General features: G+C 51.3%; 1 protein-coding gene across 1 annotated transcript in view; it reads left to right on the forward strand.

Moving 5' to 3' along the window:
• ZNF541 (zinc finger protein 541) overlaps positions 1–17100 on the forward strand; it is a 37884-nt gene extending 20784 nt beyond the window's left edge. The window contains exons 6-16 of the mRNA XM_029926361.1: positions 1097–1256; positions 1464–1637; positions 2500–2824; positions 8912–8975; positions 9536–9678; positions 10023–10126; positions 11886–11961; positions 12425–12513; positions 15843–15983; positions 16118–16299; positions 16398–17100. Coding sequence (XP_029782221.1) covers positions 1097–1256; positions 1464–1637; positions 2500–2824; positions 8912–8975; positions 9536–9678; positions 10023–10126; positions 11886–11961; positions 12425–12513; positions 15843–15983; positions 16118–16299; positions 16398–16581 — 1642 coding nt within the window. The 3' untranslated portion in view covers positions 16582–17100. The remainder of the gene's footprint in view (positions 1–1096; positions 1257–1463; positions 1638–2499; positions 2825–8911; positions 8976–9535; positions 9679–10022; positions 10127–11885; positions 11962–12424; positions 12514–15842; positions 15984–16117; positions 16300–16397) is intronic.

The following is a 17100-nucleotide window of genomic DNA, read 5'->3' on the forward strand; positions in this document are numbered from 1 at the left end:
GTGAGGTGGTATCTCAGTGTGGTTTTGATTTGTATTTCCTGATGATGAGTGATGCTGAGCATCGTTTCATGTGCCTGTTGGCCATCTGGATGTCCTCTTCGGAGAAGTGTCTGTTCAAGTCTGCCCATTTCTTTACTGGATCATTCATTTTTCAGGTATGGAGTTTAGTGAGCTCCTGGTAGACTTTGGATACTAGCCCTTTATCTGATATGTCATTTGCAACTATCTTTTCCCATTCTGTTGGTTGCCTATTAGTTTTTTTTTATTGTTTCCTTTGCAGTGCAGAAGCTTTTTATCTTGATGAGGTCCCAGTAGTTCATTTTTGTTCTTGATTCCCTTGCCTTTGGGTATGTGTCAAGGAGGAAATTGCTGCGATTGAGGTCAAGGAGACTATTTCCTGCTTTTTCCTCAAGGGTTTTTATGGTTTCCTGTCTCACATTCAGGTCCTTTATCCATTTTGAGTTTATTTTTGTGAATGGTGCAAGAGAGTGGTCTAGTTTCATTCTGCTACATGTTGCTGTCCAGTTCTCCCAGCACCACCTGCTAAAGAGGCAGTCTTTTTTCCACTGGATACTTTATCCTGCTTTGTCAAAGATTAATTGGCCATACACTTGTAGGCCCAGTTCTGGGTTCTCTATTCTATTCCATTGGTCCCTGTGTCTGTTTTTGTGCCAATACCGTACTGTCGTGATGATGACAGCTTTGGAGTAGAGCCTAACGTCTGGGATTGTGGTGCCTCCCGTTTTGGTTTTCTTCTTCAATATTGCTTAGATCAGACTTTAAAACCCAGCCTGTGTGGCTCAGTCAGTTAAGTGTCCGACTTTGGCTTAGGTCATGATCTCATGGTTCGTGGGTTCAAGCCCCGTGTCGGGCTCTTTGCTGACAGCTCACATAGACCCTGGTGCCTGCTTCCAATTCTGTGTCTCTCTTTTTCCCTGCACTTCCCCCATTCATGCTCTGTTTCTCTCTGTCTCAATAATAAATAAACATTAAAAAAAAATACATAAATAAATAAAACCCAAAAGAAAACGAAAAAGGCGTGGTGGGGGCGGGGTCGCATTCTCCCATCCTTCCCTCCTGCCGTGTTTCCCCACAGGAACCAGCAAAATGGGGGCCCTGCGGACTGGCCAGAGCCAAGGAGCACCTACGTCTGCAACACCTGCAGCCAGATGTTTTATACAGAGAAGGGGCTGAGCAGCCACATGTGCTTCCACAGCGACCAGTGGCCGTCCCCTCGCGGGCAGCAGGAGCAGCAGGTGCAGGCCGCGCACCGGGCTCTGTGCCTCCGGGGTTTCTGGTGGGCTCTCCGTGGTGGGCGACTGATGTCGTTTCTCCCAGGAAAGAGACACCCTCCCTGGGGATGACCAGGCGGGTGCGGGGAGAGGTGCCAGGAGCCGGGCTGAGCTGCTCTTCCGCTCCCGCCGGCCTTTCGCCTTGAAGAGCTCTCTGTCCCTTGCCCCCAGGGGTCTGGCACGGACTTTTGCAAGCCACTGAGACAAGTGCCGAGGCCAGGGGGCGACAGGCAGAGTCCCCCAGGAGCTAAGAAGTCCCTGGACCACCCCGCGGCAGCTCCTTTGATGATCCCTGTGTCTCCACTGGTGGCCCCAGTGAACCGACCCACCGGGAGCACGGCCAAGGTGGGTGCCAGTTGGTCGGTGGGCTTCCTTCCTGTGCTGCCCCTCCCTGCCAGTAGGGGCTGCGAGGAAATCCTGAACCAAACGTCAAGAAAAGCCTGAGTGGAGGGGCGCTCGGCTTGTGATCATTTGTGCACATCCGTCAAGCGTCCCCCGTGCCAGCCCGCACTAGCAGGGCTGCAGACCGTGGTGACCGGGACAGCCTGGGCCCCCAGCCTGGTAACGGCAGTGGACCTGTCCCCAGGCAGTGGGCTGGGCTGTGAGGGGGAGCAGAGGGCTCCCTCCACCTGAGGAGGTCAGGGGGGTTGGAGCTGAGACCCGCAGGAGGGGAGGGGACATCGTCTGGAGATGGGAGAGAGCATGGCAGGTTCGGGTGACCTGTCTCTGCAGCCCGCGCTGGAGGGCCCCACTGGGGAAGCCCCTGCTGGGCTCGGGGTCCAGGTGCACGGATGCCATCGCTCATCTCACGGAAGCTGTTGCTCTTGCCATTTTGTCATTTTGTCATACTGTTGTGCTGTGTCTCTGGCCTCCCCACCCCTGCCCCAGGCCTTGTAACCGCTGGGGCTGGCCGCCCCTCTTCCCAGATCCCCCTGAGTCAGGCCCTTCCTTGAGGGCGCATGAGCATGGGAAGGCTCCAGCCTCCAATGTCACCAGCCATGGTGAGGGTCTGGGGCCTGGCTCAGACATGCTGGCCCTGCTCGGCTCCCTTTCCTGAGGGCTCCGGGTGGGGACATGCCGGGTCCGGGCCCTGTTCCCTCTGTGTCCAGAGTGTGTGTTCCCACCGGGCTGTCCTGCTCTGCAGGACAACGCTGTGCACCAGGGGCCTCCAGTGACCCCAGTGACTGTGAACTGTCTTCTTCCCCAGGGACAGGACAGAGCCGGGGAAGACAGAGACAGCGAGGAGAGCAGCCAACAGAGGAGGCGGAGGAAGCGCCCCCAGCCCAAGGCGGCGTTCGCGCCCCCTCCGCCTTCTCTGGTCCGGGAGCCCGGCCTGGGAGGCTGTCACCAGAGCTGCCTGCGGTCGCCAGTGTTTCTGGTGGACCGCCTCCTAAAGGGGCTGTTCCAGTGCTCCCCCTACACGCCGCCGCCCATGCTCAGCCCCATCCGGGAGGGCTCCGGGCTCTATTTCAACACGCTCTGCTCCACCTCCACTCACGCCGGGCCCCACAGACTCATCCACAGCACGCTCGGTGAGTGAGGCCGGCACGTGGTCCCCGCTCAGCACGTGGGCCAGGCCCACTCCCTCTCCGCGCACTGGGCCAGGGGTCTCTCCTGCCCGCGGCTGTGTCTGGTCTGTGAGTCCTGTTGCTGTCTGGAGGTGTCCTGGGACCGTCTGGGACCAGCAGCCTTCGAGGTGCTTAGAATTTTACAGCCAGAGAGAAAGTATGGAGACCGTTTAGCCTGACCGCCCTTCGGCCTGCCCGGAGTAATTTTTGACAGTTTGACTAAGAGACAATATTCACAGGGTTGTGCGCCCATCGCACTATCTAATTTTAGAACATTTTTGTCACCCCCCCCAGAAGAAGCACTGTGGCCATGCAGTCACACACACACACACACACACACACACACACACACACACACACCCCGTAGCCCCCACCTCCCCAGCCCCGAGCAACCTACTAATCTTTTTCTCTCTCCGGATCTGCCCGGTGCAGACACTGTAACTGGAATCATGCAGCAGGTGACATCGTGTGTCTAGTTTGTCCACTCAGCGTCCGTGTTCATCCATGTTATCGTGTGTAGCAGCGCGTCATCCCTTTCTGCGGCCAGATAATCCCATTGCCGGGACACGCCCCGTTTCGTTTATCCATGGTCAGTTGATGAGCATTTGGGTTGTTTCTGTCTTTTGGCTTCTGTGAATAATGCTCCTCGTGAACATTCATGTGCAGGTTTTTGTTGGACCTGCGTTTTCATTTCTCTTGGGAATACGCCTAGGGTGCAACTGTGGGTCACAGGTCAGCTCCGCATGTAACCACTTAAGGAGCTACTGGACTGTTTTCCAAAGTGACGGCACCATTTTAAATTCCCGCCGGTATTGTGTGAAAGTCCCAGTTTCTCCACATCCGTGTCAGCCCTTGCACTCCTTTTTTCTTATGCAGCCGTCCTAGTGTGAAGTGGTTTTGAGCTGCATTTCCTGATGGCTGATGAGATTGAACATCTTTCCATGTGCTTACTGTCCATTCGTAATCTTTTCAAATCCTTTGCCCATTTTTCGAATTGTGTTGTTGTCTTTTTATTACTGAGCTATAAAAGTTTCTTGTATGTTCTGGAATTAACCCCTTTATCAGATACGTGGTGTGCAAATGCTCTTCCATTTTGTGCAGTCTTTTCATTTTTGGTCTTGTTTGCATTACTAAAGTTTTAAATTTTGATGAAGTCCAATTTATTCTTTGTCACTTGTGCTTTTGATATTGTAGCTAAGGTTTTGCCTGACCAAAGGTCACAAATATTTACTTCTGTGTTTTCTTGTGAGTTTTGTCATTTTAGTGTCTTAAATTTATGTCTCGTCCATTTTAAGTGAACTTTTATGTATCGTATAAGGAATTCATTCTTTGCATGTGGATATCATTTGTTCCAACAGCATTGGTTGAAAAGACTGTTCTCTTCCTGTTGAATTAGCTTTATGCCTTGTAAAACCAATTGACCATAAGTCATTTGAGATTTTGCTATAAACTTCTCTCAGAGCACTGCTTTAGGTACATTTCATAAGTTTTAGTATATTTTACTCTGATTTTCATTTATCTCAAAAGTATTATCTAGTTTTTCTTTTAATTTTTTTGATACACTGTTTATTAAGGACTGCATTGTTTAATTTCCATATATGTGAATTTTCCAAATTGCCGTTTTAAAACTGATTTTTAATTTAATCCCATTGTGGTCAGAGAACACATTTTATATTAGTTCAGTGCTTTTAAAAAGTTTTTTGAAGCATTTTTATGGGCTAGAATATGTTCTGCCCTGGAGAATGTTCCATGTGTACCTGAGAAGTGTGTATTCTCTTGATGGAGGATGGAATGCGCTGTACATGCCTGCAGTGTCTAGTTACTCCAAGTATTCTACTTCCTGTCGGTCTTCTGCCTGGTTGTCTATCCATTATTGAAAGTATTGAAATCTCCAAGTATTATTTTTTGTTTATTTTATCTTTCAGTTCTGTCGATTGCTGCTTTATGTATTTATGGACTCTGTTTTTAGGTGCATTTATGTTTATATAGTTGCCATATTTTCCTGATGGCTTGAACTTTTATTGTAGTATCCTTTATCATCATTGTGATAATTTTATCATTATCTCTAGTAATATTTTTTGTTTTAAAGTCTTAATTTGCCTGGCATTAGTATAGCCATTTCATCTCTTTTATGGTTGTTGTTTGCTTGGTATACTTCTTCCTGTTCTTTTACTTTTGACCTGCTTCTGTCTTTGAAAATAAAGCATGTCTCCTACAGTCAGCATTTGTTGGATCATATATATATTTTTTTCTTTTTTTATCCAGTCTAACAAACTACCTTTTGTTTGGTTTGTTTAAACATTCTCATTTATTGTTATATTGCTATGGTTGGATTTATATCTGCCATTTTGCTGTTTATTTTCTATTTGTCTCATGTCATTTTCTCCTTCTGTTCCTTATCTGCTTTCTTTTGTACTAAGTGAATATTTTTTGTGTAACCTGTTAATTACTTTAATTTTTCACTTTTCTTAATCATTTCTTAGGAGTTGCTCTAGGATTTAAATTGATCAGTGTATTAATTGTATTATAACAACAATAAAATATAAAACATTGCTATGTAGTTTTTTTTAATGATGTTTATTTTTGAGAGACAGAGAGAGACAGCACAAGCAGGGGAGGGTCAGAGAGAGAGGGAGACACAGAATCCAAAGTAGGCTCCAGGCTCTAAGCTAGCTGTCAGCACAGAGCCCGACACGGGGCTCGAACCCATGAACCGTGAGATCATGACCTGAACTGAAGTCGGATGGCTAACCGACTGAGCCCCCCAGGTGTCCCTATAAGCTTAATATAGAAAGAGAATAGATGTAGCATTTCCAGCAGAGGAAAAAAGCATTTGAAGCAAGGATTGCTATTTAGTTCTATTCCTTTTGACCCTTTGGCTATTATAGTTTTAGACATATGTATAATCTATCTATTATCTATTTATAGATTGCTATTATAGTTATAGACATATAAATTCATGAGTCATCTATCTATTATCTATCTATCTATATATAAACATATAAGTCATTTATTTATCTGTCTATTAGAACCCAGAAATAGGGGCATCTGGGTGGCTTAGTTGGTTAAGCATCTGATTTGGTTTTAGCTCAGGCCATGATCTCATGCTTCATGAGTTCAAGCCCCGCACTGGGCTTTGTGCTGGTAGCATGGAGCTTGCTTGGGGTTCTCTCTCTCCCTCTCTATGCCCCTCCCTCACTCATGCTCACGTGCTCTCCCTCAAAATAAATAAACATTAAAAAAAAAGAAACCCAGAAATACGTTTTCGTAATTTTCACTTTATATAATTTTATGTTACGTGAAAAAAGATAATAGAGGAAAACAGGCATTATTTATAGAGTTTGTTATATCAACCTTCTTCTTTACCATCACAAGTAACTCCCACTTACTCCCGAGGATTCAGGTTACGATCTGGGGTATTATTTCTTTTCTCTAATGCAACTCCTTTGTGCTGTTACCATCACCACGTGTTTTTGTATATTAAAGGCCCACAATACATACTGTTTTATGCAAGTGCTTTTTAAGTCAGTTAAGAAAAGAAATATGTGATTTTACTTTTATAATTACCCATATAATTACCTTTACCAGCACCCTTTGTTTTTTTGTTTTGATTGACATTACTGTCTGGTGTCATTTGCTTTCAGTCTGAAGAAGTTTTTTTGGTTTTTATTGTTGTGGGGATATGATTTATATAGAGTTTCTTCCTTTAAAACGTGTAGTGCAGTGGTTTTAGTTACATCAGAGCTGCAGCCCTTACTCCCCTCAGTTTCCAGGCACTGTCATCCCCCACAAGAGAAGCCCCACGCTCATGAGCAGCCCCTCCTGTCCCTGCCCCCAGCCCCGGCCCCAGGAAACCGCTGGTGGACTTCCTCTGTAGATTTGGCTAATCTGGACGTTCCGCATCTGCGGAGTCCTACGGTTGTGTGGGCTCTTGCGACCGTCTCCCTGCACTTAGCATGATGCTTTCTGGGTTCGCGGGTCGCGGTTCCTGTCAGTATCCCATTCCTTTTGGCGACTGAACGACCTTCCACGTTTACCGCTTCTCGTAAGACAGGTCTCGCGACAAATCTTCTCCATTTTTATTTATCTGAGAACCACCTTTTTTCGCCTTTATTTTTGAAAGGTAGCTTGCCGGATGTGATTCTCAGTTGAGAGTTTTTACTTGCAGCAGGTTGGCGATGTTACCCCGCTGCCTCCGGGCCTCCGTTGTTTCTGACCAGAAGTCTGCCGTGAGTCTTACCGGTGCCTCGTATGGAACGCGCCGGTTTGCTCCTCTTGCTCTCTAGATCTGCATCCCTGGCTTTCAGCGTTTTGCCTCTGATGGTCTAGATGTAGATCTTTTTGCGTTTATCCTTTTTGGAGTTTACAGAGTTTCCTAGATTTCTAGATTTTTTTCTTTTTTCTTTTCTTATCACCAAATGTGGGAGGTTTCCAGCCATTGATCAAAACCATGATACTTTACATGTTTTTCTGTCCCTTCCTCTTTTTCTCATCTTACTCTCATTATGCGTATTTTGCTGCATTTTGTGATGTCCTGTGTTTCTCCGAGGTTCACCCCATTTTCCTCCATTCTTTTTTTCTCTCTGTTCAGATTGCATCATTTCCGTTGATCTTTGAATTTGCTGATCATATCTTCTGCCAGCTCAACGCTACTGTTGAGCTTCATTTTGGTTATTGGACTGTTTTAGTTTTTGTTTTTTAAAATGTTTTTTGGGAGAACGCAAGTGAGGGAGGGACAGAGAGAGGGGGACAGAGGGTCTGAAGTGGGCTCTGCACTGATGGGCTGACAGCAGTGAGCCTGATGTGGGGCTTGAACTCATAAACTGTGAGATCACAACCGGAGCCAAGGTCAGAAGCTCAACCCACTGAGTCACCCAGGTGCCCTATTGTATTTATTTAACCCCAGAATTTCTATTTGGTTCTTTTTTTTATATATCTTCTGTCTCTTAACGGTATTCTGCCTTGGATAAGAAATGTTCATCAGACCCTCCTTTAGTTGTTTAAGCGTGGGCGCTGTGGGGAGAGGGAGGCTGCCCGCCTGGCTGCACCTGCCTCGAGTAGGGCACGCTGGGCAGAGCTTCGGTTACACAGAGCTGGGGGATCGGCGGGTAAGGGGTGGGCGGATGCCACAGACTCTCGCTCTTCTTACCAATATTTAGTCATTTTTTTGAACAAGTATCCTAAGATGCTGGGTGCCTTTGACAGCTTCCAGAGACTTTAACTTACTGTTCTTTAAAATAATTTTCATCCGTTCATTTGTTGTTCTGCTGAGTTCCTTACTCTGCTTTTTACAAGTCCCATCCTCCTTTCTGCAATCTTTTTTAAAATTCTGTTTTACTGTGGGGGCGCCTGGTTGCTCAATCAATTAAGTGACCGACTCTAGATCTCACACGCAGGTCTTGAACTTGGGGTCATGAGTTCAGGCTGCACATTGCTCTCCACGCTGGATGTGAAGCCTACTTTAAAAAAAAAGTGTTTTATTGTGATAAGAACAGTTAATGTACGAGTAACATAAACCTCTAGAGCTTATTCATCTTGCTTAACTGAATACTTTATGCTCATTGAGCAGTAAATACCCACTTCCCACCACCCCAACCCCTGGCACCTACCATGCCACTCTGACTATGTGAAACTGACGATGGTAGATACTTCTGTAAGCAGAGTCATCAGTATTTCCTTCTCTGTGCCTTGTATCACTTGTAAAATGTCCACCAGGTTTTTCCGTGTTGTTGTATGTTGAAAGATTCTTCAAAAACAAAGTTCAGCGGTATTCCATTGTGTGTGAACACCGCAGTTTCCTCATCCAGTCCTCTGCTGACAGACATTAGACTGTTTTCACTATTGTGACAGCGGTGAGCAGCCATGGGAGTGCAGGTATTCCTTCAAGATCCTGACTTCGGCTCTTTTGGATAAACCCAGAGGGGGGATTGCTGGGTCAGATGGTAGTTCTGTTTTTAGTTTCTTGAGGAACCTCCTAACCATGCGATCTTCAAGAGCCTGCGCCCCCAGATCGCTTACGATCCTCTTGTGACTCTGTTGTGTGTTTTCCAGATCAAGCGGCTGGCTCTTGTAGCATCTGCATAATAAAGGATGACACCAAGATCAGCATTGAACCGTGAGTTGGAACAGAGTTGGGTCCTTTCAGAGTGGGGGGGGCCTTTGCCCTCCTTGCAAGCCGGCGTCAGCATCGTAGGGGTTCGTGTCCAGCTCCAGAGTCTCCCTGAAAGAGAAGCAGTGTGTTTCTGCGGGTGGATGTGGGAAGCCCCCCCCCCACTATTCCTTCTGTCCAGACATTCCATAACTGGGGCCAGAGGGACAGAGGTCCAGGACCCTGGGGCTCTGGGTCGAATTGGTGATGGTCCAGGGCAAGACCAGTGAGTGTCCATGGGCCTGGCTGGATAAACCTGGCCATGGACGTAGAAGGCTGCCAGGTATCCGCACCTACCTCCCCTCTCTGAGACCCAAAGAGACACCCGAAGCCAGAGACAGGAATAAGGAACATCAGAGAAAGGAAGGAAATGTCCCTCGAGAGGCCTCTGGGATACCTGCACGTGTCTGTCGGGGATGGTGGGACACTCAACAGATGTGACAGATGGCAGGGTGCACCGTGCATCTCTGTCGCATTTGCTTTCGTGGTCACATGTGTGTGTCTCGCGTGTCTGTGCCTTGTTTCAGACACATCAACATAGGAAGCCGGTTTCAGGCTGAGATCCCAGAGCTCCGGGAGAGGCCGCTGGCTAGAAGGGAGGGGCACGTAGCGTCTCTGGTCTGGAAGCCATGGGGAGACGTGACAACCAACCCGGAAACACAGGACAGAGGTGGCTGAGACCTGGCAGCTGAGTTCCCAAGGGCCCCCCCCCACCCCATCTGAGGACGTCTCCTTCTGGGTCTCACCTTGGCCAAGAAGCACTGGATGGTGCTTGGTGCACTGTCCCCTCCCTTTGAGCTGCGGTCTCCCGAGCCTACCTCTGTTCTCGAACGGTTCCGTCCAGGCCGTGCAGAGCAGGCACTCGCCCCTGCAGAGCAGGCACTCGCCCCTGCCTTCCCTCATCCTGCTTTCAAGGAGCCCCTCTCTGTGCTGTTGGGGAAGTGTCTGCTGGCACTTGCTAACCTGTGTGTCTCTTCTCTCTCGCCCTCCGCTGGGACCACCTGCTGGAAACAGTGACCGAGCTCTGCAACGTGGCCTGCTCCAGCGTGATGCCGGGAGGGGGCACCAACCTGGAGCTCGCCCTGCACTGCCTGCACGAGGCCCGGGGCGACGTCCAGGTGAGGCGGAGGCAGGGGTGGCGTGGGGTGGTGGCGGGGAGGGGGGGTCTAGGGAAGCCCCCTGCTCTCCTGGGCCCGGGGGCTGCCAGCAGTCGCCATGTGCGGTCTGCTCTGGACCGTGCGCACACGAAAAGCGAAGGAAGGCCAGCGTCCTCCTTCTGTGGCTGCGGGGTCGGCGGGGCCCTTGTGAGCTGCGGGCATGGCCCTGCGAGCCAGCTGCCTCTCTCGTGCGGCCGCTCGGGGCACCAGGGAGCCCCAGCCCAGTGCACCCAGCTCAGGTCCTGCATTGACGGGGTTTGTTTATTTTTAAACATTTCTTATTTTATTTTTTGAGAGACAGAGTGCAAACAGGGGAGGGGCAGAGCGAGAGGGAAACCCAGAATCCGAAACAGGCTCCAGGCTCCAAGCTGTCAACGTGGGGCTTGAACCCACAAAAGCGAGATCATAAACAGCAGAAGTCGGATGCTCCGCCGACTGAGCCACCCAGGTGCCTGGTCTGGGTTTACTTCCCGAGCGCTCTCTCCGATTAAGTCCATGTGTGAAAACCCGGGTGCCTCGGCCTGCTCCCAGGAACCCTCCTCACGCTCTCGCTGTGTAGACAAGAAACCGACTCAGAGGAGTGGGAGAGGAGATGCCATCACCCGAGCTGGGCCCCCAAGAGTCAGGTGCCACGGTCACGGCATTTTCTCAAGCCGAGAGGCAGTGGCTGGCACGTGGGAGGTGCCCGGCAGAATCCACACGCTGACAGGGCTCCCCTGAGCGCTTGAGCGGGTCGTGCCAGCGGGCCGGCTCGCGGGCCCGGTCTTGGGTTCCCCTTCTGCCACCATCTTGAAATTCCTAATAGCTTTTGAACAGAGAGCCCGTGTTTTCATTTTGCACTGGGTTCCCCGGGTTACAGGCTGGGCCCCACTGCGGTCACTCCGGCAAGCAGGCCAAAGTCCCTCTCTTTGTGGGCTTACATTTAGGAAATAGGCTTTTCAGTTTTTTTAATGTTACATTTATTTGTGAGAAAGAGAAAGCTTGAGCGGGGGAGGGACAGAGAGGGAGGGAGAGGGAGGATCCGAAGCAGGTTCTGTGCTGGCAGCAGCAAGCCCGATGTGGGGCTCGAACCCGCGAACCGCGAGATCATGACCTGAGCCAAAGTCAGACACTTAACCTACTGAGCCCCCCAGGTGCCCCTAAAATAGGAAATATGTTTTAAAAAGTTGTTGGCGATGAGGCGCTAGGAAGAACATAAAGAAGGGCCGTGGTCCAGGGCAGTGCTTCTCCAAAGGCTGGTCCTCGATGAAGGAGGGAGCTCGCGCCAGAACAAAGCCCACACCGCGTCCCGCATGGGGACGGTCTTGTGTCAGCTGCACTCAGCCGTACGTGTAGACGTGCAGCCGCTGCGCCCACAGATGGCTCACAGGTGGCGGGCGGTCTGTGGGCTGCCCACGCTCCGAGCAATAGGGCCAGAGAAGGTTTGAGGGAGCGCTCTAAGTGGGGTTTTGTTTATTTTTTTAATGTTCATTTAGTTTTGAGAGAGAGAGCATGAGCAGGGGAGGGGCAGAGAAAGAGAGAGGGCGACACAGAATCTGAAGCAGGCTCCAGGCTCCAAGCTGTCAGCACAGAGCCAGACACAGGGCTCGAACTTCTAAACCTTGAGATCATGATCCAAACTGAAGTCGGACTCTTAACTGACTGAGCCACCCAGGCGCCCCTCTAGGTGTTTTCTGAATGCATGAAAGAGAAACTCGCAGGCACACCCCTCCTGTTTCAGGTTGCCCTGGAGACCCTCTTACTCAGAGGACCCCAGAAGCCGCAGACCCACCCACTGGCCGACTACCGCTACACAGGTGACTGGAGCGAGGGGCCGGGGGTGGGCTGCCTGGCTGAGACCTTGGGAGCAGCCAGTCCCAACAGCAAGCTCCTGTGGGGCCTTCACCTGCCTTTCCTGAAGGGCCTGTCCTCTCTGGGGGCGTGTTCTCTGCCGCTTGCATCCTACCCTCCCCCTTTCCCGGGTTCCCTCGGGGGCTCTGCCTGGCCAGGGGGGCGGGCTGGGGTGCAGCAGTGGGGCTCGCCAGCCCTCGAGTCAGGCAGGCCAGGGCTGTGGCCTCGGCCAGCCCCTCAGCCTCAGTTGCTGCGTCTGCAAAGAGGAGACAATGACAGTGTCTGCCTGCTAAGGTCTGGGTGCCAGTTGCATGCGATTAAGCAAGTGAGGGGCTTGTGGAAGGCTCGGCCGCTGCTGCGCCGGTAATGGCGGCTGTAAGGGGGGTCCGGCACTCGGCCGTTCATCCCCCTCCCCACGGCCTCGAACAGGTTCAGACGGCTGGACCCCCATGGAGAAGAGGCTTTTCAAGAAGGCGTTCTGCGCCCACAAGAAGGACTTTTACTTGATACACAAGACGGTAAGGTGAACATGGGCGCCCGGGTGTAGACAAGGCCCTGCCTCGCTGAGCCAGGCTAGAGCCGCAGGGCCCATGGTGGGTGACACTGTGCTTGGGTCACTAACAGCCCCTTATTTTAAAAAGCCATGGTCAGGGCGTCTGGGCAGCACAGTCAGTTAAGTGTCTGACTTCAGCTCAGGCCATGACCTCGTGGTTCTTGGGTTCGAGCCCCGCATTGGGCTCTGTGCTGACAGCTCAGAGCCTGGAGCCTGTTTCGGATTCTGTGTCTCCCTCTCTCTGACCCTCCCTCGCTCTCACTCTGTCTCTCTCTCAAAATTAACATTAAAAAATTTTAATAAAGAACTAAAAAATTTAAAATAAAAATATAGCATAAGTGTACTCTTAATCCCCTTCACCTATTTCATCCCCCGCATTACCCCTCCCCCCCGTAACCACCAGTTTGTTCTCTGTAGTTGAAAATCTGTTTTCCTGGGGTGCCTGGGTGGCTCAGTTGATTAGGTGTCCAACCCTTGACTTCAGCTCAGGTCATGAAATTGTGGTTTGTGGGTTTGAGCCCTGCGTGGGCTCTGCACTGGTGGTGCGCAGCCTGCTTGGGACCCTCTCTCTCCCTCTCTCTCTGCTCCTTCCTGACTGGTGTGCTTCCATCCGCTCTCTCTCTTTCTCTCTCTCTCTCTCCAAATAACTGACCTTTTTTTGAAAAAAGTCTTTGTTTTACCTTCACTTCTGAAAGCCATCTTTGCTAAGTGGAATTCTGGTTTGACAGTTTTTTTTTAATTCTTGAAGTAATTTATAGGTGATACTTTAGTTTCTTCTTGCTTTTACTGTTTTCAGCATGAAACCTCCTGATTTCCTTGCCTTTGTTTCTATGTATAAAACATGTCTTTTGTTTGTTTTATGGCTGGCTGTTTGTATGAGTTTCTCCTTATTACTGGTTTTGAGCAGTTTTATTATGGTGTGCTTTGCCTTGGTTTTCTCCTTTTTTTTTTTTTTTTGTGGATGGGGTTTGTTGAGCTTCTTAGATCTGTGGGTTTGTAGTGTTCATTAAGTTGGGGCATATTCTGCCTTCCTTCCTCAAACATGTCTCACATCCTTTCCTTTTCCTTCAAGGGCCCCACTGACGTGTGTGTGTGTGTGTGTGTGTGTGTGTGTGTGTGTGTGTGGCTTCCTGCACTTACCCCACAGCTCAGTGATGCTCTTTTTCCGTTTCCCAGCGGTTTCCCCTCTGTATGGTTCATTTTGGATGATTTCTGTCGCTGTATCTTCAAGTTCACTCCTGTTTCCTTCTGCAGTGCCGACTCTGTCATTCATCCCGTGTACGATTCATCTTGGATTCTTTTTGTTCCTAAAAGTTCTCTTCGGGTCTCTTTTTTTATGTTTATTTTTTTTAATGTTTGTTTATTTTTGAGAGAGAGAGAGAACGTGCAGGCGGGGGAGAGTCAGAGAGAGGACAGAATCCGAAGACAGGCTCCAGGCTCTGGGCAGCGCAGAGCCCAGCACGGGGCTGCAACTCATGAACCGTGAGATCCTGACCTGAGCCGAAGTCAGACACTTAACCGACTGAGCCCCCCAGGCGCCCCTCTTTGGGTCTCTTTTATATCTTCCATGTCCCTACCTAGCGTTTTGATCAGATATTAAGCAGATACAACAATACTGAGCGCCCTCTGCTGCCAGCTCTAACATTTCTGTGTGCTCCGGGTTGATTTGACAGGTTGACTCTTCACCCCATTGTAGGTTTTATTTTCCTGCCTCTTTGCCTGCCTGGTAATTTTTCCTTAGATTCCAGGCATTGTGATTTCACCTTGTTGGGTGCTGGACATTGTTATATTCCTATAAATATTCTTGAACTTGTTCTGGCACACAGCTACTTGAAAACAACTTTTTCCATTTTTTAAGGTTTGTTTATTTTGAGACAGAGACAGAGAGAGAGAGCGCGCGCACATATGTGCGCAGGTTGGGGAGGGGCAGAGAGAGAGAGAGGCAGAGGATCTCGGGCAGGCCCCTGTGCTGTCGGAGCCTGACGCGGGGCTCCATCCCATGACCCTGACATGATGACGTGAGCCAGTCAAGAGCCAGATGTTTAACGGACCAAGCCCCCCAGGCGCCCCGCAGTGTGCTCGTTTGGGGTCTTACTTTTAGGATTTTACCATGGGGCCAGAACAGCTTTTATCTAAGGCTAATTAATTATCCCTCGTTACTGAGGCAAAATCCTCCTCCTTACGCTACCAGCGCCCTGTGAATGATGAGGTTTTGCACCCCCGCTGGTGGGGACGCACACCATTCCCGGCCCCGGGAGAGCCACGGGGGCCCTTTCCTCTGATCTTCGTGGATGAGTCCTACCTAGTTTCGCGTGGTCTTCACACGCACTGCGCTGAGTTCTTGAGGCCACCTCTCCCCAGGTCCCTGGACTTTTCCTCTGTGCCGCGGCCCCCTCTGCTGTACTTTGTCCTGTGGACTCCTGCTATCTTGGTCCCAGGCTCTCGGCTCCCTGGTGACTCTGGGAGGCTGCCGGGCTCTGCCTGGGCCCCTGCCCCAGCGGTGGCCTGCAAACTGTCCCAAGGTCTCAGAAAGACTTCTTTGATGCCTGACATCTTAACCAACCATCCTTTCCTGTATTTTACCCGTGTTTTCAGTGTTTTAGATGGGAGAGGGCTCTAGCCCCTGTTGCCCTGTCTTGTTTGGAAGCAGAAGTTCAACTTTTTTTTTTTTTTTTTTAACTCTGTGATAGTCTCTAGTCGGGCAGGGATGTACTATGTTGACTCTGACTTTGTGAAGATACCCGAAGCTGAGAAAAATCCCCACAGAGGAGGCGTTTTCTGAAGTGAGCTCCAGATACGAAATGGCCCATTTAAATTTACTGGTGCCATTTTCTTTCCGGAGCCATGAAACTTTCCCCCTGCGTTTTGTTTTTACAGAAGTTCTCCTTCGTGAGGTCGTTTCTCAGTGGAGGGAGGAGCAAACGGTGGGGCCCGAGGCCCTCAGGAAGCCTCCTGCCCCTGTGGGCCGCTCGCCTCCTACCTCAGGGCTCTGCCTCCAGGTCACCGAGGCTGTGAGGCTTCCCCCGCCTGAGCGCGTGGCTGCTGGGAACATGCTCGAAGTCTGGTCTCCAGGCTGCCTTCCTACAGGGAAGCGCGCTTAGCCGGTGTTGGCTCTGCTGGCTTCTCTCTCGGAGCCCCTCGTCAGCCAGGAGGACTGTGTGATTCCCTGCCCCTTGCCGCCGAAGGGCGCACCCGGCTGACCCGGAGAGACGTTTCAGGAAGGCTTTAGAAAGGCGGCACGCGAGGCCGCTGGTGAGGTGTTGCCCACAGCCGCCTTCTGTTTTCTTTCACTAGATTCGGACGAAGACGGTAGCCCAGTGTGTTGAGTATTACTACATCTGGAAGAAAGCGATCAGGTTTGACTGCGGCCGAGCCCCAGGGCTGGAAAAGAGGGTCAAGAGAGAGCCAGAGGAGGCAGGCAAGACAGAGGCCAAGGTAGCCGGTCTGGGGGAAGGCCAGGCCAAGGAGCAGGGGAGGGCGCGGGAGGGCAGGGTCTCCCTGCAGAGGAGGGGGCTTCCCTTGGAAGGGTGGGGGCTGCACCCTCACACCGGCTGCTCTGCTCTCGGCAGGTCACGTGCAGCCCCCGGGAGAGACCCAGCCACCGCCCCACCCCTGAGTTCAAGATGAAGCCCAAGAGTTACCGGAGAGAGCCCGTTCTCAACTCCAGCCCGAACACCGGCCCCAAGCGGACCCCCGAGGCGCCGGGGAGTGTGGAGGGCCAGGGCGTTTTCCCCTGCAGAGAGTGTGAGAGGTACCAGCCCCCCCCGGATGTGCCCGCCTCCCCCCGTGGCTGCCCTCGGGTGGCCCGCCTTCCCCCTGCTCTGACACCACCGTCTGGTGACTCCTCAGGGTGTTTGACAAAATCAAGAGTCGAAACGCCCACATGAAACGACACCGGCTTCAGGACCACGTGGAGCCCTTTGTCAGGGTGAAGTGGCCGGTGAAGCCCTTCCAGCTGAAGGAGGAGGAGGAGGAGGAGGAGGAGGAGGAGGAGGAGGAGGAGGGGGCTGACATCGGCCCCCTGCAGTGGTGATTCCCGGTGGGGGGGGTGCGCTGGGGCCAGGCAGCCTGTGGGTCAGATCGGGCTCCAGCCCCGCAGCCCTGCCCCTCGGCCTCTCCAGGAGGCCCGGGCTCCCCTCTGCCTGCCCCGCAGCCTCACCGCCCCTCAGCAGCCAGCCCGGCTGGGACACACGGTGGGCACTTGGCAGTAAAGAGTCAGGAGAAGCCCCGGGTCAGCAGACCGCGGCAACATTCCCGCCGGCTGGGGCCAGAGGCTTCGTGACTCCCCTTGCTTCGGTCCCACGTGTCTGGAGCAGGAGGCCTGTGGCGGGAGCGGGGCACACCTGGGGAGCCCTTCCATCATAGCCGCAGTTTTGGGGTTTGCTTACCTTTGTTAGATAAGGCCAAGACGTAGAGAATCAGTGGGAAAATACCTCCAGATCTCCAGCCTGCTGGGGCCCCCTCCCCAGGGGCGTCTCTCTGCATTCCAGATTCAGTCCCTAGTCTTGCAATGACTGGCACATTGTTAGTTGGTTGTTTTTTTTTTTTACGT

Source organism: Suricata suricatta, chromosome 16 (genome assembly GCF_006229205.1).
Source record: "Suricata suricatta isolate VVHF042 chromosome 16, meerkat_22Aug2017_6uvM2_HiC, whole genome shotgun sequence".
Classification (NCBI taxonomy): Eukaryota; Metazoa; Chordata; class Mammalia; order Carnivora; family Herpestidae; genus Suricata; species Suricata suricatta.